Genomic DNA, 21,529 nt, shown 5'->3' with positions numbered 1-21,529 from the left:
CACTGCCCACTGTTTGCAGCCCCGGCATGAGATTGCCATCTGTACCATGTAGTACCTTAGCCACCAGGAAGGCATTGTGTCAGTGACACCCGTAGATGACAGAGTTGGTGCTTGAAAGCAGGATGCTGCTGGGATGGGGAAGACTGCGTGGCCCCTTCTCAGCAGTGCCCAAACCAGCACTGCTCCCATCTCCTTTTCAACAGCACCCTCTAGAAAGTTGCTGGCAATAAGGTCTGGTTTGCCCTGGACCTGGGTGAGACCTGTAGGTGTTACCAGGCAGCAGGGATAGCTCTCCCCTCATGGCAGACAGCGTTGTAGGAAGTATCTCTTTTGAAAATGGAGACTGTGCACTCATTTCTCTTTGCCTCTAAATACTTCCCACACTTAGATTTGTGGCATTCTGTGAGGGTTTCCCTCCAAACCTGCTCTTCTTCCTCCCTCCTTGCAGTGGAGCAGTGGCAGAGCCCCACAGGAGCCCCTCTTCCTGCAGGAATGGTACTGTCATCCGTGCTGACCGGCAGCTCCGCTTTTGCTCCAGGGAAGGTTGTTCTTGAAATGAGGTCTCAGGGTTCACCAGGAACTCAGCACGGACGCTTTCCCTCTTCCCATCCAAAATTGTCAGACCAAAAAGGGATGCAGCAGTTTCAGTCATGTCTCCAAAACAAAAACGAGCGTTCCCTCCCTCCCCACCAATAAACCTCCATCCAGCAGCACCAGCCCACGGGGCATAAAGCAGCAGCTGCTGGGAGCCAGCAGTGCAGCACATCTTATTCTACTCTTCTGAGCAATTGTTCCCGATTAGCTTTGACAAAAGGACCTTTTGTCAAGGCAGTCATTGCACTTGGTGGGGCTAACAGTAAAGCAGTCGGACAGCCTGAACCTTGGTCTCAGCCACTTCACATCTTCTGGTGGCCCATCTCCTTGCCTCTCATTCACCATTTATTTCTAACCACGTTGCACCAAGTCCAGGTGTAATGCTCTGCTCCTGAGCTCACCTCGCTGTCAGGTCAGTACAAAGAGCTGGCAGAGGGACGCGTAGTGGTGTTGAGGAGGACACAAGGAGGAAAGGAGGAGGGAAAGGAGAATATAGCTGTTGTGCAGAATGATTATAAGGGAATAGCATTTACTATGGAAACACAGTGACCGTAGGTAATCTGCCTGTGTAAAGGCCAGCGAAATTGGCTGAAAGAGAAATGAGAGCATAAGAGCAAGAGAGGAGGGTGAACAAAACAGTGGCTTTGCACTGTGCCTGAGAGCCACAAGAGCAAGAGACCATTTGGGTATGGGGCAGGCAGCCCCACAGAAGAGTTTTCTTTTGGAGGCACTGGGCTAGTACCACCATCACGTATTCTCCCTGGATACAGTCTCCAGTCCTTTTAGCCAAAGCAGTCTACACACAGAAAGAGCCATTTCAGGTCTAGCAACCTTTCAACTAATCTTTCTCACTTCAAAGATGAACCTAAGTTTTAGATGAGGAAAACTAGATATCCTCTCCCAGCAGAGCAAGTATCTGCTATGGAGGGGTGGCATGGCACTTTGTTTGAGTGTGTGGACTGCCATTTCATACCCTGACCCTGTCCATACCACCTTTGGTGCCCATGCTGTGAGCTGCTGGTGTCTGTCCAGTGGCAGTCTGTCCAGCCTCTGCTGCATGAGACTGGCTCTCTGTCCGTGATTTAACAAAGAGAGGAAGGTTGCACGTTTTTACTGCCACCCATCCTCTCTCACTCTGAGCTTGATGTGCTCTTTGCACAAGCACAGTCTAAACCCACAGCCACCACAAACCTTGTAGCAGCATCCACTGCCCCACTTGAAACCATAAGCCAGGTCATGCCAGAGCCAGGGGTGGGAGGTAGAGATTGGCAAGAGACAGAGAGGTTGAGGAGGGGATGCAAAATCTTCCCTTTCAGTAGCCAGCTGTAATAAGGTCTCAGACTCACGCATCTCCTCTTGCCTCCTGGCCCTGAACACTGCTCTGGCCACGGGGAAGGAGTCGAGATCCCATCTCCATCGCCTCTTCCCCTGTCTGCATTCCCTTTCAGACGAGAACCACATCCAAGCAGGTTATTTTTGTGCTGGCAATTGTCGCCTTCTCAATTGCCTTGACGGTGCCTGTGGCGCCTGCTCACTGCCTCCTGAGAGCATCTGCCAGGCTGAGGTTCCCCCTCACCCTCCACTGTCTGGAGGAAAAAAACAACCCAAGGAAGGTTTTGTTTTCTCAGCTCGGTCTGGATGGGCAGAATTCATTTCTGACTCAATCTTTCCCCAGGTCAGGATAATATCCTGCATGAGGAAGATGGCTTTTAGGGAGGATGCTTCAGCCTCTCCATGGCTGTCCCCAGCACCCCCTGTCGCTGCCTGTCAGCCCTTTATCCTCATTGAGATGCAAGGCTGGCTGCTGCAGCCATCCGCTGAGCTGTCTGCTCCTGGAGGCACCTTCCCCTCATTCCCCTCCTCCTCCCGGGGCTGCCTGTGGAGCTATTCTTCAGCCTCTACATTTCACAACAGCTCAAAGGCAGATGCATCAATCCTTTCAGGGGATGGGGACGTGAGGAGAATTGCAAGGGGTCTGCAGGCAGGTGTTGGGAGGTTCCCAGCCTCTCGCTATCCTTGTCCCCTTCCCTGGCCTCACGCTGGCTTGTGCCTAAGGCTTGGACTGAGGCATGGGGCAGGGATAGGGAAGGGAGGAGGATGAGGAGGGAGGGCACTGGGATATGCTGACCCCAAAGGCGTGTCCAGCTGTGATGCGGGCACACTTCCAGCTACATGCTGCAGCCTTCCCTCAAACAGGGAACAGGGGATGCAACCCTATCTGCTGAGGGTTTGCACTGATTTGACTGTGGCTTGGTAAGAATCCCATGGCCCCAACAAAAATGAAGGGTGGGGAGAAAAGGCAGGGATGGGGGATGGAGGGGTTCCTCCCAACTTCACCATCTCCACTGGGCACCGAGACGAACAGCACTCCCGTCTTGCATGCCACAATGGGTTGGGATGAATCAGGAATGGATTTCCAGGACCCCCCTCAGCCGTGTGGGTTCTTTCAGTTCCACTGTAGAGGGAGGGCTGGGCCCATCCGATGCGCTGGCTGCGGGTGGGCAGCTGGTTCCCGGTGTGTTTTACCCGTAGGTGCCACAATCCTTTGACTGTGTGTTTGAAAGCCTTGAGTCTATACAGTTAAGAATCAGCAAATTAGAAAAATTGTCCTGAAATGTCAAAGGGAAGAAAAAGGCAGAGAGGGACAGGGAAGGATGGAGAGGGAAGAAAAGTTTGGTAAAAGAGAATTTGTTCAGGGGCACTGCCCTGTCTTTGTGCCCATCACCTGTGGGCTGGGAAGAAGGAAGGGAGGCAAGGACAAGAAGGGAGGACTGATTTCACACATTCAGTGCATATCATACAACCGGGGCAGGGCTTTCCTCCCAGAGCACCTACTCAGGCTAACATTGCTGCCATAGCCAGACTCGAGCCCTGCCCAGCAGCCCGAGCCATACTCACAGCAGGATGACAACTCACTGCTTCATTGCTCGGGGGAAAGATACCTTCTCCTTTCTTTCTTTCCTTTTTTTTTTTTTTAATTTTATATATATATATATATATATAAGTACTTTTTCTCCCTTATTGTTTCTTTTTTTTCTTTTTAAAGTCTTATAATTTTTCTGTAACAGCAGCTTCTTTCTGTATTGGTGTGGAAGTTATATAGAGAGAGATATCTATAAATATATATAAGCCAAACTGCTTTACAGGTCATTGTTTTCTGGGAATTTTGTTGGTTTGCTTTTGTTTTGTTTTGTTTTCAGTGTTGTATGTGTAGCAGGCACTTGAGTTTATATGAAGATGTTTGTTTGGGAGCTGAGGGACAAAGGACTTGGGAAGGGGAGAGGGAAGAAAGGACGGAAGGAAGGATCAGGGACTTCTGACAAGTGGCCACTGCTAGCCAAGGATGTCCAGGTAGATTGGTGTGGCCTTGCCCAGAGCATGGAGGATCTTGTAGATCTCCTTGATGTTGAGCCGTTGCTGAGGTTCTCTCTGCCAGCAGCCCAACATGATGTCGTAAACCTCCTTGGGGCAGACCCGAGGTCTTTCCAGAACTCGGCCTTGGGTAATGCACTCAATGACCTAAAAGAAAAAAAGAAAAAGAAACACTGAACAAAAGCTGGGCAGTTCCTGGATGATATCCTGTCCTGGATCGTGTCCTGTCGCAGATGCTTCTTGACTAATGCGGTACCATTTTGAATCACAGAATGGCTTAGGTTGGAAAGGACCTTAAATCCCATCCATTCCCAACCCCCTGCCATGGTCTGGTTGCCCCCACCAGCCCAGGCTGCCTCAGGGCCCCATCCAACCTTGCCGTGGGCACCTCCAGGGATGGGGCATCTACAGCTCTATGGGCGACCTGTGCCAGGGCTTCCTTTAGGCTTCATTCTTGGCTGAAGAGCCAAGAAGTTTTCAAATCCTCACTGCTCACCTGTTTGTGAGTCATTAATGATGGTTTAACATTGAAAAGTTTGTTTCCTTCTGCAACCTTGCCTCTTCCTCTTTTGACACCTATCTACTTTAATGCACCCTCCAGACAGGATGTCTCAAGCAAATTACGTGAAGTTTTAATTGAAGTTGTCAGTACTTTCCTGATAATTGAAGAAAGAAAATAAAAAGCCTTTAAATTCACAAGCTAAGTTAGTATTTTCATATTTCACACAGCTGAAATGCAGTTTTATTTCCCTGAAAATTGAGAACCCTTTCCATTGCAAAGCCCAGGAGAATTCTACGAGAGAGTTCAGAGCATCTCAGTCTACCTTCATCTCCAAGGGCAGCTTTGCCTCATTTTGCAATAGAAAAACATCTGGAAAAAAAAATAATAATAACGTTTCATCTCATATCACATCTTTGCTAGAGAAAAAAAGACCTGCAGTGCTAACTTTCTGCTCTGGATCAGGTCAATCCTGCTAATGAGAGAAATGTGAGCTCTTGGACAGCATGAAACGCTATTCAGAAGGATGCCACTGGCATCCCCTAAGTGTCTGTTTGTGTTTTGCTTACTGGAGGAATGAATGCAAAGGAAACCGTGGTAGGATTTGTCAGAGAGCTGCTATTACCTCCTGCCCTCCTTGGTTGGAGCTGATAAGTCCCAGCGTCGTGGAGCACAAGTGACCTGCCACGCTCTGCAGACAAATGCAGAGCCCAAGCAGTGTGTTGAGGGAAGCCACCCAGTGAGGGGTGTTTGGAATTTATCATTTATGAATAGTAATGGACCTGCTGCACAGCTCAGCAGATACTTATCAGTTTGTTGCTTGCAAATAAATGCGGAGGGGAGAGATTAGGACCTGCTTAAAGCGGACCGAGGAGGATGCACTATGGAGAAGAGCCTGCACAGCTCTAAGGCTGCTGGCAGTATTGACATATGGGAGGGGTTGAAGGTAACTTCTGGTTTCTGGCAGGCATCCTAAATGTACACAGGAGTCCAGTAGTGGGTCCTGCCTCTCCAGGACAACAGAAGGGCATGGACAGAAGCTAATGCACTGTCTGAGCTTTCAGATGAATTGGTCTCTGCCTCATCCCTCTGCTGAGAAAGGATCTTTGCCAGCCTTGAACAAACTTGCTAAAAGTGTTTTGGAGACCATACAGAACCTGCAGGAGGGATCATGCTCACCTTGCTAATGGCCTCACCCAAGGGACTGGTGCTTGGCCAGCTGGGCTGTATGGCTGCAAAGCCACTTCTCTGATGCCTCACTGTGCAAGAGCTGGTAGAGGAATCAGTTCTGCAACCACCTGGTTTCTGCACGCTTCTCCAAAAGAGTGATGCTGCACTGGCATGGGCTGCACAGGGAGACGGCGGAGTCACCATCCCTGGAGATGTTCAGGAAATGTAAAGGTCTGGCACTGAGGCACGTGGTCAGTGGTCATGGTAGGGGTGAGCTGATGATTGGACTAGATGATCTTTGAGGTCTTTTCCAACCAGAATGTTTTTGTGATTCTATGGTGGGAAAACCAATACAGCTGCATCTGTGTAGATCCTAACTAGCTCTTCTCCTATAAGACATGGAGCACATTTCTGAGTCCTATTACCTGCAAAGGAAACTGAGGCATGGAGGCAGCTGAGCTCTCTTCCAGAATGCCTCTCACCTGGGTAGGAGCTACATGTGCTCATTTGTGTTTGTATTTACCTTCCTAGGGAAATGCAAGAGCAGCTCATTAAGTAGCGTGACAAATAACTTCTGTCGCTGTCTATTCCATTGTTTGTGTCTCTAAAATGTTTGCGTGTGCTACTTTGGGATATACAGTCAGGCCCCATTGAGCACACGAATGGGCAAGTATTAGAGATGTAAAGCAACACCTTGGATTTGCCATCTCTGCAACTCACTTAATTAAGGGATCTGTATCCAGAAAGCAGAAAATGTCTGTTTCTCATTACAAAAGGTGAAATTTCTGAAATCCATTAGATACACAGTAGGATGAAAATGTGCAAGGTTCCCACACACTGCTCTGTCAATGCATCTTGCTCCTCTTCCATCATACCCCCTGCTATTCTGAGCAAAAATCTTCCAAAGCATTTCTGCTGATGTGCCTCAAACCTCAGCTCTGACGCTCTGCTAAAGCTAGCCATCCTTCCCTCAACTTTTTTACAGTGCAGCCCTACACTGATGGGTTGCAGCTTTTGTTATTCAAAGAAATAACAAGGACAAACTATCCCCTTGGGTCCCATCCTCAGTGAACAGGGGCAAACCATAGAATAGGTATCCCTGTGACAAACAGACCCAAAGAAGTGTGCCACGTGCCATATAACATGCTTCAAACACCAAATGAAGAATGCGGTAAGAGTTTCAGGTATAAAATAAGCAGAAAGAGAGCAGAGGACATGCAGAACATCACACATCCCAGCAGTAATTTGTGTTTTGTGTCAGCACCCAAGATGGCTGTTACGGAGGTAAGTCAGGAATTTGGAAGGCAGAGACCAGGGATGACCCATGACTTTGGTAGAGCTCTTTTATTCCTGTATGCCTCAATTTCTCCAGCTCTTAATGGGGATAATTAAGCTTCTCCTATACGAAGACAGGCTGAGGGAGCTGGGTTTGTTCAGCCTGGAGAAAAGGCTGTGGGGTAACCTAATTGCAGCCTTTCTGTACCTAAAGGGAGCCTACAAACAGGAGGGGAATCAATTCTTTGAAAGGGTAGATAAGGGTAGGACAAGGGGAAATGGTTTTGAGTTGAGGGAGGGAAGATTTAGGTTGGATGTCAGGGGGAAGTTCTTTACTGTGAGAGTGGTGAGGTGCTGGAACAAGAAAGGTTGTAGATGCCCCATCCCTAGAGGTGTTCAAGGCCAGATTGGATGGGGCCCTGGGCAACCTGGTCTAGTATTAAGTGGGGAGGTTGGTGGCCCTGATGTGGCAGGGGGGTTGGAGATTCATGACCCTTGAGGTCCCTGCCAACCCTGGCCATTCTGTGATTCTGTGATTTTTATCAGCCTGAAAAACAACCAGTAAGGAACTATCATGGGTGCCAAGATGAGAACTATTAGTGCATGAGAAGTCTGGAAAGGAGAGACAGTAACAAACACAATTTCCAGCTGAGGTATCTCAGCACTGTTGTACCTCTGTGTTTGAGAGCTGAAACCAGGGCTGCTTCCCATAGGTGAAGATCTCCCAGAGGATCACCCCGAAGCTCCAGACATCACTCTCCGTTGTGAACTTCCTGTACATGATGCTCTCCGGAGGCATCCAGCGAATAGGCAGCATGGTGTGTCCTCCAACCTGCATGAGGAAAAAGGCATGAGGAGATCTGAGTGAGCAGAGCCCTGAGGAAACACTCAGCTCTGATGGAATATGGACGGACTTGGGGCCTCCCCATGAGCTACATCAACGTGGAGCTGCTCAAAAGACCTTGGTTGGATACAGCCTCCCCGCCCATGGGCTTACCCGCCAGTCCCACCTGGTTAGCATGATGGATAGGGAGTGAAATGTATCAAGATAAATGATGTCCCCTCCTCCCAAAATGGGTTTGTAAAGTAATAAAACAACAAAATGCCAAGGGTGTGCTCAAACCCTATAGTGATGAACCAGGAGGTAAGGCAAGGAGCAGAGTGTCCTACAGGGTGCTGCAGTGGGTTTTGCAGGACCTCAGCACCCACCAGAAATACAGAGTGGGGTTTGTTGCTCCTTGGTGAGGCTTGCTAAAAGCCGAATGCAAGCGTCTGCCCATCACCTAATTGTGTGAAAGATGTTGTGCTCGTAAAATTGTGCTACAGGCCTTTTTGAAGAGTGCTATGAATATGTAAATGACTGCAGGACCACAATGCAAAAAAGAGGCCTGTTTGTAAAGAACAGGCTCGTGCATGCAGGGATATACCCAGTGGTTAATGGAGGTAGGAAAGTCAGTTCTTTGGAGAGCTTGGAAATGGAGGAGGCCAAAGGTGAAGTCCCATTGGGGTATTCAAAGAGAAAGGTCCTTTCTCCATCAGGGTCTGCAGCCTTTCAGTATCTAGTGGGGATGTAAGAAAGAAGGGGGCAGACACTTTAACAGAACCTGTTGTGATAGGACTAGGGGAAACGGTTTCTAACTAAAAGAGGAGATATTTAGATTGGATATAAGGAAGAAGTTTATACAGTACGGGCGGTGAGGCACTGGCACAGGTTGCCCAGAGGGGTGTTGGGTGCCCCATCCCTGCAAACACTCCAGGTCAGGCTGGATCTGAGCACCTGATCAGCTGTAGGTGTCCCTGTTCAGTGCAGGGGAGTTGGACCAGACGGTCTTGAAGGGTCCATTCCAACTCAAATGATTCTATGATTCAATAGGCACGTGAATGCAGCAGGTGAATGCATGCAAACAGCTTGAAAGCAGATGGATATACCTTCAGATTCACTAGAGATTTCTAAACAAGCGTGTCTAAGCAGGGCAAATTTTTTTTCTCTCTTCTGTCCTACACAAGAAGCACCATCTGTGGGGAAGCAGCTAATTGAGAAGCCCAGCCAGCGCAGGGAGCCACACAGCCACCAGTCTGGTACATCTTTCTGCTGAGGATGAAGTGGCTGAGGGCTTAGTGGTGATGAGAGATGGGGCTTTTGTGGTGCTGCTCGGAAGCTTGCTCGCCTCATTATGGACACAAAAAAAAAAAACAATTGCTAATAACCTGGTAGCACTGTGGCTGATTCAGACAGGCAGAAATCTCTCCTTATCCTATGAAGGATTTCGTGGAGAAGATTTCTAGGATTTCTGCATATGTGTGGCTACTCAAAATAATGAGATTGTCGCACGCTTGTTTGAGTGAATATCTTTCTCCTACAAACAAAGCTCTCTCCCAAGCTCCTGGTTTCCCTGAGTTCCCATGGGTTTCTTTGCCTGACTAAAACTGAACCAGCGTGATGAAGGGCCAGTACAGAGGCAAGCCCCATTTCTTGGAAGCAGGAGGGACAGTGCTGTGGGAGCAGTGCTGGAATAGGCCGTGAGATGTGTCTGATGCTTAGCAGGTTTCTGCACGGAGGATGCCAGCCAGATTCCTCTGCCAGCATTCAGACCTGGGCTCACAGCACTGCGCTCAGAGGTCTGTGGACCTGCTCCTACCTCAGAAACAGCCTCCTGCTGCAAAAGAGAGAAGCAGTTCAAAAGGTCTCAGGAGCATCTTTCATTCCTAAGTGCAGAGATACTCAGAACTGCAATGCATGGAGATAAAACTCCTTGCAGCTCTACACTTCCCATGCAGAGTCGCCGTGGCTGGCGTGGTCAAAGCTTGCTGCTCTGAACTCCCTTAATGGAAGTGGAAATGTTCTTTTCTTTGTTCCTTTGAAACCCTGGTTGCAATTTTAGCTCTTTCCTTCATTCCTAGCTTTTACAAGTTGCTTTCCGTTCTAGTGAAGGGCTCCAAGGAAATGTTATCGATAGAACACGACATACATCAAACTTGATTGTTGCAGAAATTGTTTTGAGCTAATGCTTATTTTTTTCCCCTTAAGTAGCCCTAGCTCTCTTATTTTTCCAGCAGTCTCAAGATGATTACTTATTACAGAGCTCTCTACATTTGCAATATCCTGAATCTTGGAGAATCATCAGAGATTACAGCTAACGCAGTGCATTGAGCCCATCTCACATTCTTCTGAACCGATCTAATGGCAATCAGAATCTATGAACCAGATCCTCAGCCTACACAACCAGCTCAAGCAGTACTGCATGCATGGGAGTGCCCTGAGTCACAGCACTTGAGAGTCTGGCCCTGAAAGCAGCACAGAAGCCAGTAACCCCATCTTAGCTGTAATAAACTATAATGCAATCGAGATCTTTCATCTCCTCCAGACACATCTGGGTGACAAATTGCCAGTAAAGTGACATGCACAGTCAATAGCTGTCCCAGGGACGTGACAACACAATCTTGGCTAAGCTCATGTGGTAGAGTCCAGCAACTGTCAAATATTCATCTTCACCCTCAGTGTCACGTGAGACTTGTCATGTCTTGAGAGTGTCGTGTCTTACTAAAAATAAACCCAGCAGTAACGAATACATTCATTTTGGGGGAAACATAAAATTAAGCAATGCTCAGCACTGCTTGGATAACAACATGTGGTTCAGCTGTGCTCATCGGTGGGAACCTCAGAAGTATCCTCTGCATCTCCAATAGGATGTCACATTTTTGAGAGCACATGCTGGGAGATCCCACCCACCACTCAGGTGCACTTCCCAAGGCTACTGCAGATGCAGTGCCCTCAGACAGCAGCACTGACACATCTCTCCCAGAGGCAACTACACAGCCTGGAAGAGAGTTTTGCTTTCAAGTAAATACAACAAGTAAATCCTCTGCCGTTCCCCCTCTTAAATCCTGATGCTGCCAAGCTCACCCTTTTTCCTTGTTATTTTAATGCTTCACAGACCTGCAGACTGGCCTCTTTATCCCATTGCCATGGCTGTCGAGCTTCACTTGACATTTTTAGCTCTCTAACTTTCTCTCCCTAGATCAACTCCCCATGCCCACATTGACATGTTATTCCCACTGCTTTGCTCTTTTGCTTTGCAGTACTATCCTAGTAATAAATAGAGCAATCAGCATGCATCCTCTCAGCTGCCAAAGTTGCCTTCGTCTGTCTCCATCTCCAAATTGCAGTATCATCTCCATCGCTTCCTAACGGATACTCACAAGGGCATGACCTGGGCTACAACCACATGTTGATTATGGCACATGTTTGGGATGCTCCAGGGCACCAGGGCTGTGCTCTGAAGCCTCATTACATGTTTGAGCCCACAGACTGCGAGATAAGCAGCTGCTCCCTCGGAGCAACTCACTGCTGTGTTACAGCTGAACCTTGGGGAGCTGGGGCAGGTTGGGGAAAGGGCAGCGTTAATGGCCATTAGGGAGAGAGATAATTACTTAATGCTAGTACAGCACTTTGAAGATGTAAAGCTATATAAGTGCTACGTACAAGTAGCATTGTAAGGCTGTATGTTTGCTAGGAAGGAACGCTGGTGTCTAAGGAAAGAGTTCTCCTCGTCCCAGCTTTCTGAATGACATCAGGCTGATTAGGAAGGGAAGATGGCATGCCTTCCCCATGAGCCTGGCAGCGCTGCAGCAGGTAGTGGAACAGTAGTGTTCAGCAAAGGCAGTGCAATGTGCAGAGAGAACATAGACAAAACCAGAGCAGGGCTGAAAAACCCTCAGGAGAACTTTGGATGCGCGGGAATGCAGCTCTCAAAGCAGTAACGTGGGTGTTGGTAGGCAGTCCCACATTCTCCTTCCTGAACCCTACTTGTTCTGGGATCACACCCCTAAGCAGCCCCTAAACCATACCCGCCATGAGGACCTTGCTGCTATTTCTCTCCAGGAGAATCCGCTCAACACATCACCTCTTTTTAGACCTAGCGATAAGACACACATTCCCTGACTGCTGTAGGTAGGAATGACCTGGGCTCTTCTTTAATTGAAGACCTGGCTGCCATCCCAGGCTGGGCTGCACATGAACATATGTCCTAAGAGCTGTATGGTCCTGGGAAATGTTCTACTCTGACTCCTTCCTTCCATCAGCTCTGGGTCCAGCAGAACTGAGGCAGTTCTGTGTCCTCTCAGATGTGCCAGCAGTTCATGTGTGTGAGTCCTGATAGATTCCTGGGCACCTTTTGCAAAGCAGAGGGATTAATTCTGACATGCAGACTGATCTGAGCTTTGCTGAACATTAGCTGTCCCACAGTTCATGGCCTCAACTGTCACCTTGCCAAGATCTTAAGTCCCTAAGTAGTTTACATTAGAGGTAGCTGCATTTAAGTGCGCGTTGTGACTGCATGTGATTCCCCAGTACTTTATCTGTAATTTCCTTTTGTTTCATCGGAAAGAAATGCGTTAGGTATATCTTTGACAGCACCATTTCAAGAATTACCCTCCAAAATCCCAAAGCTCTTCTCCTGACTGAAAAGCCTTAAGCAGTACCAGCCCTGAACTGAGCTGAGGATGAAGCCTTAGTTCCCCCCCCCCCTCCTCTTCAAAGCTATTCTAAAGATGTTCCTGCAAACTGTCTCAGCACAGGTCTTGCCTTCAGGTCCTGTGCCTTTGCTGTCCCCATTGTGCTCAATATGGGCTTAAAAACAGTTAACAAGCAGCAAAAAGCTTCTGACAACTATTTCAGCTGAATTGTGTCTGCACTCTGCCTGTGCCCTGTACACACCACGCATCACTCTGCACGCTTACTCTGCTGTCCCAGAATGGCAGACCTGATCCCATCGTCACCCTGCACCCAACCATTTCTCCCTGGCAGCTTGCTGTCTGCTTCACCAGTGAGCAAAGAGACTTTACAGTATGTAGAAGGTTTCAGAAGGTTTCCATGGTGCAAAGCGACCTGTCACTGTGTGTCCTGCATGCCTACAGCTGCACTGGGTGTCCAGCACAGCCCAAAGCAGGGGAGCTGTGGGTCACTGCTGCCTGAGGGTTGGACTTGTGCAGGGAAAGGAACCAAACGTCCCTGCTGTGAGGTGATGGAAGGAGCCAGATGGACTTGTTGAGGAGCAGGGATTGCTCCGCAGGGTTAACACAACACTGAGACAGGAGTGGAACCTTCCTGCTGTCAGGACTGTTTGGCAAGGGACTGTTTCTTCCCCCCAGATGCACGTACTGTGTTTAAACACGAGTCTAAGAATAAAGCCTCCCGTTGACATTGTTTTTCCTTCCTTCATTTAGCAATCTCGTTGCTTTATGACCTGTAATTCTGAATCGCCTTGAAATCAAGTGGTGTAATTTGCAAGCAGGGACAGTGGCCTTTCTCCCTTTTTCCCTCATTTCTGCTCCACTGAGTGTGTTTTAATCCCACGGTTTCCAGCATTCCTAATGAGCCATTAACAAGCTGCCAATTACTTATGCAAATGACGGGGGGAGGGCAGAATTGGAGGGGTGGCTGTAGCTAGAGGTAAATTCTGCTACCTCAAAAAGGCCTGAGATAAATCACTGCTTCTCCAAGAGCTGCTGGTACCCAAGAGTCCTCTCAGTTATATTATCTGCCATCTAAAAATGCCAGAGGTAATGCAGAGGATGGTTAAGAAAAGGGAAACAGAGGAGTAATCATGCATCTATTTTTAATTATGTTTGCCAGTAATCTATTTGGTGTGTTCCTTACCATAGCTCATTCCTCCTCTCTCTTCCCATAACTCAAAGCATCACTACCCGCTGCTAGGAGAGGGGTCTGCCAAAAATCATGATCTCCAACATGAACACAGGACATGGACCGTGAGGACTCTGGTCATACCTTATCAGTTAGAAAGGGACAGGGGCAGAGTAACTGTAGCTTGCAAAGCAAATGGTACTGGACTGGTTCAGTGGGCTGCTATGCAGATGGTGACCTCAGTGGTCTTCTGCTCCACAGCCCCATTATGGGGCACCACATTTACAGCACTAAACCCTTTTAAACTCTCGTCACCATCTAGCCAGTTTGTCAGGCACCACATGGACTGACTAATTTGTTTCCACCAGGTAGGAGACGCCACACGTTTTTAGGGCAGACATGCTCAAGGATGTGCCAATACCCATGAAACAGCACAGCTATCAGCTGGTTCCAACTTCAAAGGGAATCCATACTCTGCAAAGACTTCGAGTAGCAACAGAAATCGTCCATGACTGATCTGCATTATCATTTTGCAGTGAGCTGGTAATACTACAAGAAGTACTTAATAGCCTAAACACTAATCAGATAGAGGCTAAGTTAAACCGTCACAATGTAAGAAACACATCCATCAGGATTCTTCTCTTTTGGCGACACAGAGAATGCAAATCAGCTCAGTTTCTGGCTCCAGAAAGTAGGAAGAAGATTTGACCAATAAATCCTAACCTGCTAATATAAAAATGAAGTCTCAGAGTGGCCTGAGAAACACAGCCTAGGCAATAGTACCAATAAAGTGCTTGCATGTGCTATCACTCTATAGTAAAATATTTTCAGATTGGTATCTCATAATCTCCCCTTCCATCATCCCTCTCTCTGTCCTGACAGTGCCTCCCCTCTGGGTAACCAATAATGCTCTTTCTCCGTAGCCAGAGCCATTCCTGACTGACGACTGTACATGATTTAGATAAGGCTCCATTACTTAACTTCTGGATTTTGGATAACCAGTTCAACTGCCTTGGCATCAATCATAATAATATTCAAAATTCATTAGGCTAGATTGTTTGGAAATCTATTTCTTGTTAATGTCAGTTTCAGTGAGCGCAGGCCTGGCAGCACAGAAACACAAATTTAATACAACCCAGGGCATAGGATCTCCCACTAGGAACAGTCCTTTTCTGCATGGGATCTGACAGCCTGCTGTTGTGTGTTGGGTGAGCATGCCGCCTGTTGGCTTACCAGGGTGCCTATACACAGATATAATGGCATACAGAGATGTTGAGGGGGTCAGATGCTCAGTTCTGCTCATACAAACCTTAATAGCACCTATTATAGCCAAAAATTGGGGAGAACATTTATGTGCAATCATAGTAGCAGGCACAAAAGTTGGAAATCTATTTAAAATAGAAATCTGCTCTTCCTTTTCTGCAAACATACAGTTAGATCAGAGGATGGAACCTTGGTGCTTTGCCATGACAAAAAACTTTCAGCAGTGAAGTCGCTGGATCGTTCCTTCTAACCGATTTTCTATAGGCCAGCCAAGCATGGTTTTCAGTCATGCAATCTCTAATGGCTTTTTTGGCCTGTTTAAGCAGTTGGGGTTATGGTGCTTTTCTTTGGGTACAAGTTCTCACTCTTTCACTGAATGATGGTTTCTCAGCAGGGAAATATGACAGAAATACTGAACAACTCCAGAAGATGCTTATGCTTTTCTCCTAATGAAGGCAGTGCAAGCACAGATGGCATCTCACACAAACACATTGCAAGCCATGTTGAAATAAAGAGCTCATTATTCGAGGCTGCAGCATCACACCTACTAACAAAGTGATTCAACTCATCAGTGCCACTGGTAAGCTGTGCTGAATGGAGAGCCACATTGCACCACAAAGACAAAGCCCAGCACCCCTACACACATGATTTTGGCCACTGCAGAGACATGGCGATTAGATGATGCTAAGGGCTAAACTTTCTGAGACCTAAAGACTCATTCATGTTGTCCTGAATGCATCCTTTCCATTCCTGCCTCAAACATCCCACCCCACTGGGCTCATTTCACAAACCCAGCAGGACACATCTGACTATTTTTGCCATAAGATAAGGCTTCCTTGCTGGTCAGCTCTCAGGCCTATGCAGGTTTTCCTAGCAGAGTCCTTAGACATCAGCTCTCCATTAGTGTTAGCCACAAGAGGAAGGATGGATGGGAGAATGAGTCTAAAGAAACCACTAATGTTCTGCAGTGTCTGGTAGGATGAATGACCCCTGCAGACATATGCTAAGCAGACAGGACAGTCCTCAATTATGTAATTGCTGGAGCATCTACTCCAAGGGAAAACGTGACTACAAATACTGGGCTTAAAGCCTAGGTGGGTTTCACTGCCTCTGGATAAGCTGCTGGAGTCCAAGAACATTGGGTATGTGTACACAGTACACACAGGCAATGACATTCAAGTCTGTGTATGAAACAGCTTTACAGCCCAAAGAGAAGAGCTGAAAAAAAAAAAATAAGCTGTTAAATTCATTCTGCCATCTCTCCTTTGTGAGTGAGGGACCTAAAGGATTTGCTAAGGTATTGGTGGACACCAATCCAAATATCCCAGTGGCAACCCACAGCCTCCCTCAGGAAGTCATAAGCAAATCTTGCTTACGTGATGGAAATTTCCTGCTTGCCACACAGTCTCATCTTCAACACATTATCTTTGTACTAACTCTTACATATTTCTCTCAATAACATATTCTAATCTTCAGGCTCACAGCTTTGCAAATATTTGCAATCAGGCAGCGTTCCCCATCCTTGGAGACACTCAGCATCAGGCTGGATGGGGCTCTGAGCACCTGATCAGCTGTAGGTGTCCCTGTTCAGTGCTTGGGGTTGGACCAGATGGCCTTTAAGGGTCCCTTCCACTCAAACAATTCTTTGATTCTATGATCTCCCCACTCCAGCCATTCTTAGCCAAACTCTTTAGGTACAGAGCTCCTTCTATCTTGCCTCAGAAATCATTTCCTTCACCCCCTCTTTGCTTCTACCTTGCCTCTTCAGGGGCTGTTGAGGTTATGGCAGGGTGGTCACAATCTGACCTCACAGCAATCATGCTGCACTGACTGGTGTTTGTCACCCAAGAGGTAGAATGAGCTGCTACTGGAATTTAGGGTTGATAATGGAAATGCTCCAGGCGTTTGATTTGGGTGCATGGAAAGACAAAGAGTTGCACTCCAGAGCACGTGGTCTTGCTGCCCGTCTCTTGCCCTGATCCCTGGGCATCCCTCAGACACCATCCCACATACAGGGCGCAGCAGCAGATCCTCCATCACCAGCAGAGCTGTCCCTAATGAAACCTGGAAAGCAGCAGCAGCAGCCATTGCTGCCATTCATCCCCAACCTCCTGCAGACATCACTCCTCCAAGCCCTGCTTTGAAACCTACAGTGGACGGCCCTGCATCAGAGGTCTTAATTACATGGTAACTGGTGACCCCATAAGTACAGGGTAATCTGCTGTGTAACACCACAGTGAATTATCCTGGTACTTCTCTTTTCCACCACAGCCTTCTGCAGAGATGGAAATACAACTGGTCAAAGGGTAATTAATTTTTGAGGTTCACTCAGGCCAATGAGAAGCAACCTGCAAGAGGTCATGGGCTCTGAGCAGGGCATGGGACCTGCTCAGTAGCCACCATCACAGTATCACCTCACCTCGCTGTCACCCTGTCAACGGCACCAACGCTTTCCTCTGAATCCATCAGAAGCAGCTATGCACAGTCCCAAGCATTCACATTTCACAGCTCCAGGAGAATCAACACAGAGCTCTGCACTCCTGCTCCCCATCACAGGATGCTCCACTCAGCTGCTGCTGCTGGGGGCTGGAAGCTGCCTGCTGACCCCTTGGGATCTTTATGGCAATGGAATATATTTGCATACACTCTAGACCCGCTCACATCTTTCCCACTGAAGAGCTCCAGGCTTTTATAGGAACCACGGCAATGATTTCCAGATTATAGGCTAATAAAATACATTAATTTGTTAGGAGCATCGAGGTGGGCACGGAACAATTCTTATGACATTTAAATATTGATTAGAGAAAAAAAAAGAAAGGCTTTTTGAGTGGATTTCTTTACCAAACAGGAGCACTGAAATAGAATGCCAAAATCCCGTGCTGGTACCCAGATCAGCTCTGACACCTCCCACCCATGCCTGTTTCACTTGAATACCTGCCAAGTTAAGTAAGCAAATGTGGTTTTGTCAAGTGAGACCTCCTCCTGAGCAGCTCCAGCAGTTTATGCTCCATCCAAGCTTGGATGGCTCTTCACGTGCCATTGCTCTCTGTTGTCTGGGTCAGAGCTAATGAGTGCTGATGCTTTGGAGTGAACAAGACCGCACTGAATGAAGCAGGGGCACCTGAGAGGACAGACACCTTTACTGCCTTTGCAGCTCCACGGGTGGAATTTTATTCTGGCTTTTGTCACGCTTTCTGTGTGCCCTTGGGCAGTGCAGCTGGTAGCTCTGTGCTTCCCTTCCTAACCTGTAAAACGGGGCACTGCAGTTTGCTGGCTTCTCAGAGGTGCTGTGCAGGTAATGGCTCGTACAATAAAGCAATAAGTGGCATGAAGAAGCCTGCCAAGAAGGGGAAAAATAGACAAATGTTTAGTAGCTCAGGTTTAGTTATGCTCTGTAAAGGAGACAGAGGGTTACACAATGAATATTACAGAGAAGAATAGAAAGAAGTTCTTTCGTTCTGTGAGCATTTCTGCCTTGTACCTTCACCAGATCGTACAAGATTAATGGCAGGTGATGATGTAAAGTATGTCCTACACGGCAGAGACACAAAGTGTGAGCTAAGGCCCTGCTGTTGTCATTACCTGACCTTGCATGTTGTTCCTTTTTGCAGCCTCAGCATTTCTTGTGGATAGTATTTCTGGGCAGTTATTTTAAGAAAAGTGTGTTAAATTTCTTGCTCCTGTGCCAGGTACCTGCTGTTCAGCGAACAGGCCATGACTAAGCATAGGCTGGAAATTAGAAGGATCTACAAGTTAAAGCAATGAGATTCTGGGGCTGTTTTCCCTGAGGAGAGCATTTAATAGTGGCGCTTGATTATGAAAAAAGATAAATCTGAAGTGATTGATGCAACGGGGGATTGGATTTGATGATCCAGGGAATCCCTTCCAGTCCTCTCTACTCCTGATGAATTTATTTTCTAAGGGCGGGGGTGGTGGCAGAAAACAGCAGAACGTGTAGAAGCCTGCTGATAGCAAGTGGGTCTCCAAGCCCAAATGCAACCACTTCCCAACACCAAGAGGGGGAAAAGAGCCTTCTCCAGGTTCTGACTATCCTGAACGAAACAAAAGGAGGTGGGTGCCAGAATCCTATCTACCGAGGACTTCTAAGATTAACTAGCTTTGAACCAGCACAGCAAAGTCTCAGTGTGCAGGTTCCCTATGTATTACCACTGCACTTACCTGTCTCCCAACACCATGACAACTGTGTCCCTTACAACCTTTGCCATCTTTTTTTTTTTTTTTTTTTTAAAGTATGTATCTCCTTGGTGAAGATGATAAGAGATCACCTTTTTAAGGCTAGGAAACAGACACACTGGATTTTCTATGGTTACAGGACATTGATACAACCTGCAGCCCAGACCAAAGCTGGGATGTCACTTCTTCCTTCCCATGCACCTGAGGCCTCCCTTCTCAAACAGGAATGGAAGAACAGAAAGTGTTTTTCAACAGAAGTATTCTGCAGCCTGGAATTTCCACCCTCTATCAAGAGAAAGGACTTGAGCCTGAAGCATCTAAGGCACAGTGCAAGGCTGTTTCAGAAGGGATGCAGAAGACAAGTGGTTATGTTCCTTTTCCCCCTTGAATAGTTATAATTTTTTAATTGCTGTTTGCTAATAAGTTAAAATGCTGTGATTTCTACAGGATCAAATGGTGCACAACAAGCTAAGGGAGTCTATTAATTAGCATGCATTCAAGCCTGGGAAAAAATAATAAAAGCAACACGGCTGTAGATCGCAGCTATAAATATGACATAAGCACGACCTGCTGTGACATTTTAGCCAAGGGGAAGCTGTCATATTAATACTGGCCATGCAACTCTGATAGGGGGGAGAAATCTGCAAAATGTGGCTGTTCACAGGCATGTGCTGCATAGCTTTAGGGCCTGATCCTGTAAGTAATAGGAAATACAGCACTTCTGGGTGTCTTTGCCCCAGGTTTCCCTAGGCATCGCTCACACAATGAGTGCGAAGTCCAGTGGTAAGTGGCTGCAGGATCAGATTTGCAGCGTGCTGAGCATTTTGGATGAAAAGAGCTATAAAGAAGTCACATATTATTATGTCGCATTGCAAAGGTCAACTCTGGTATTTGTTCTGTCATAAGAACATGATTGAAAGGCAAAAAAAAAAAAAAAAAAATAGTGTCAGGGCACAGAGGGAAATTGTTTTTTAAAAACTGCCTTCCAGGCTAAGGATACAAAATTACATCAGAGCTTAGAACTAAATTCCCATCCACACCCTGCAATTCAATTTTGCTTTAGAAAGGGATAAACGTAACAAAAAAAAAAAAAAATCACCTTTTGGTGGCACATCTTCTTACCCACTGACACATCCCCTGTAAAATCAGTGATAACTAAACTCACGCCCTGGCACGATTACGGCAGAGCCCTGCTCTGGCACAGGGAAGACTCTGAGAAGTGATGTGGGGAACCATCTCATCACACTCTGCAGTGTCTTTGAGTGGATCAGCTCAGTTCCAAACAGATTCAGCCACCACCTTGGCTGACCCGAGTTCCTGTGTTCTGCCAGAGCACTGAACCCAGCTCAATCTCTGTACACCAGTTGAGGGAGGAGAGTGGTGGGACTGGGATGCTTTCAATCCACTCAGTCACAGCTCCAAGCTGCTCAGATACAGATTGCTGTGTTTAGACTAGCAAATAAAAGGCACTAAGGCTGGTAATGCAATGGTCTAGCTGGTTAAATGGACAGGTTTTGGGTCATGCCAATTCAACAGCATCCAAGCTATTGATGAGGGAACACGTGAGCAGGAGTGACAGGTCGATGTTGGACTAGATGATCTTAGTGGTCTTTTCCAACCTTATTGATTCTATGAGGTCAAGAACTCCTACTGGGTGGAGCAAACACCATCCTGCTCAAAGGCAGGAGAGGTTGAGCTGCATAGAGATAAACAAGAGGACATCCCAAACCGTTCACTAGTGCAGACACAGCCTGAACACCCACGGAGGAGGGTTGCACTGAGGACTTTTGCATTCATCCCACATTCCCTCTCCATACGGCCAAGCTCCGGAGAGCTGCTGCAGGAGAGAAGTGTGAGCAGTTCCCCTCGCAAATGAGAACCCCGGGCTGCCAAACACACTGGACCCAACCTAGTCCCAAAGCCCCACGTGTCACTCCATGCCCCAGTGGCACAGTCCCCCACAGGTCAGGATCCACTCACTGTTGCAGCTGCCGGCGGTGCCAGTCTGTGTCGCTGCCACGCTGCGCTGAGCTGACCCTTCGGACGCGGCCCTTCCTGACAGTGAATGGGTGAAAACAAGGGAAGGAGACAAACAAAAAGAGAAGGGGAGGGTGAGAGAGGGAGGGAGGGATGGGGGTGATGAAGCGAGGGGACAAGAAGGGAAAGGGTACGTCTTTAACTGAACCATATGTCTTTCACTGGCTGCAACACCCCAATGCTGCGCAAACCCTCCCTGTGAGGGTGTGGGATGGGTGAGATCCCGTGGCTGCTGCCAGCTGCACCCCACGCTGTCACCTGCATCAGTGCAGAGGGAGGGTAAGGGATGAGCGCTGAAGCTGGGCAAGAGCCAAGGGAGGCTCTGGCTTCCTCAGACATCTCCCTGCCAGCCAAGCTCCATCCCCTGGTGGTCCTGAGTATCTTTCTCCAGCCAGAAGAGCTGGAGAAGTTTTAGGAGGCATGAGTGGTTCCTGTGGATCTGCTACTTCAGCATCTGGTTCCTCGTCCATTGCCAGTCATGG

The 21,529-nt window shown here is 47.6% G+C and overlaps 1 protein-coding gene across 4 annotated transcripts in view; it reads right to left on the bottom strand.

Annotated features, from left to right (window-relative positions):
* Positions 1-3,630: 3,630 nt before the first annotated feature.
* Positions 3,631-21,529, bottom strand: part of NTRK3 (neurotrophic receptor tyrosine kinase 3) — a 178,902-nt gene continuing 161,003 nt past the window's right edge. Inside the window, exons 16-18 of one of the 4 annotated variants that reach the window (XM_090149021.1) lie at positions 20,991-21,065; positions 7,584-7,742; positions 3,631-4,113 (exon numbers count right to left, since the gene is read on the bottom strand). In XM_090149021.1, coding sequence (XP_090005147.1) covers positions 3,928-4,113; positions 7,584-7,742; positions 20,991-21,065 — 420 coding nt within the window. In that variant the 3' untranslated portion in view covers positions 3,631-3,927. The remainder of the gene's footprint in view (positions 4,114-7,583; positions 7,743-20,990; positions 21,066-21,529) is intronic. The other 3 variants (XM_090149020.1, XM_031587747.2, XM_031587748.2) reach the window with 3 other exon arrangements.

Source organism: Phasianus colchicus, chromosome 12 (assembly GCF_987193195.1).
Source record: "Phasianus colchicus chromosome 12, bPhaCol1.hap1.1, whole genome shotgun sequence".
Taxonomy (NCBI): Eukaryota; Metazoa; Chordata; class Aves; order Galliformes; family Phasianidae; genus Phasianus; species Phasianus colchicus.
The sequence above is the reverse complement of the archived record's forward strand: the minus strand, read 5'-3'. Positions and strand labels throughout refer to the sequence as shown.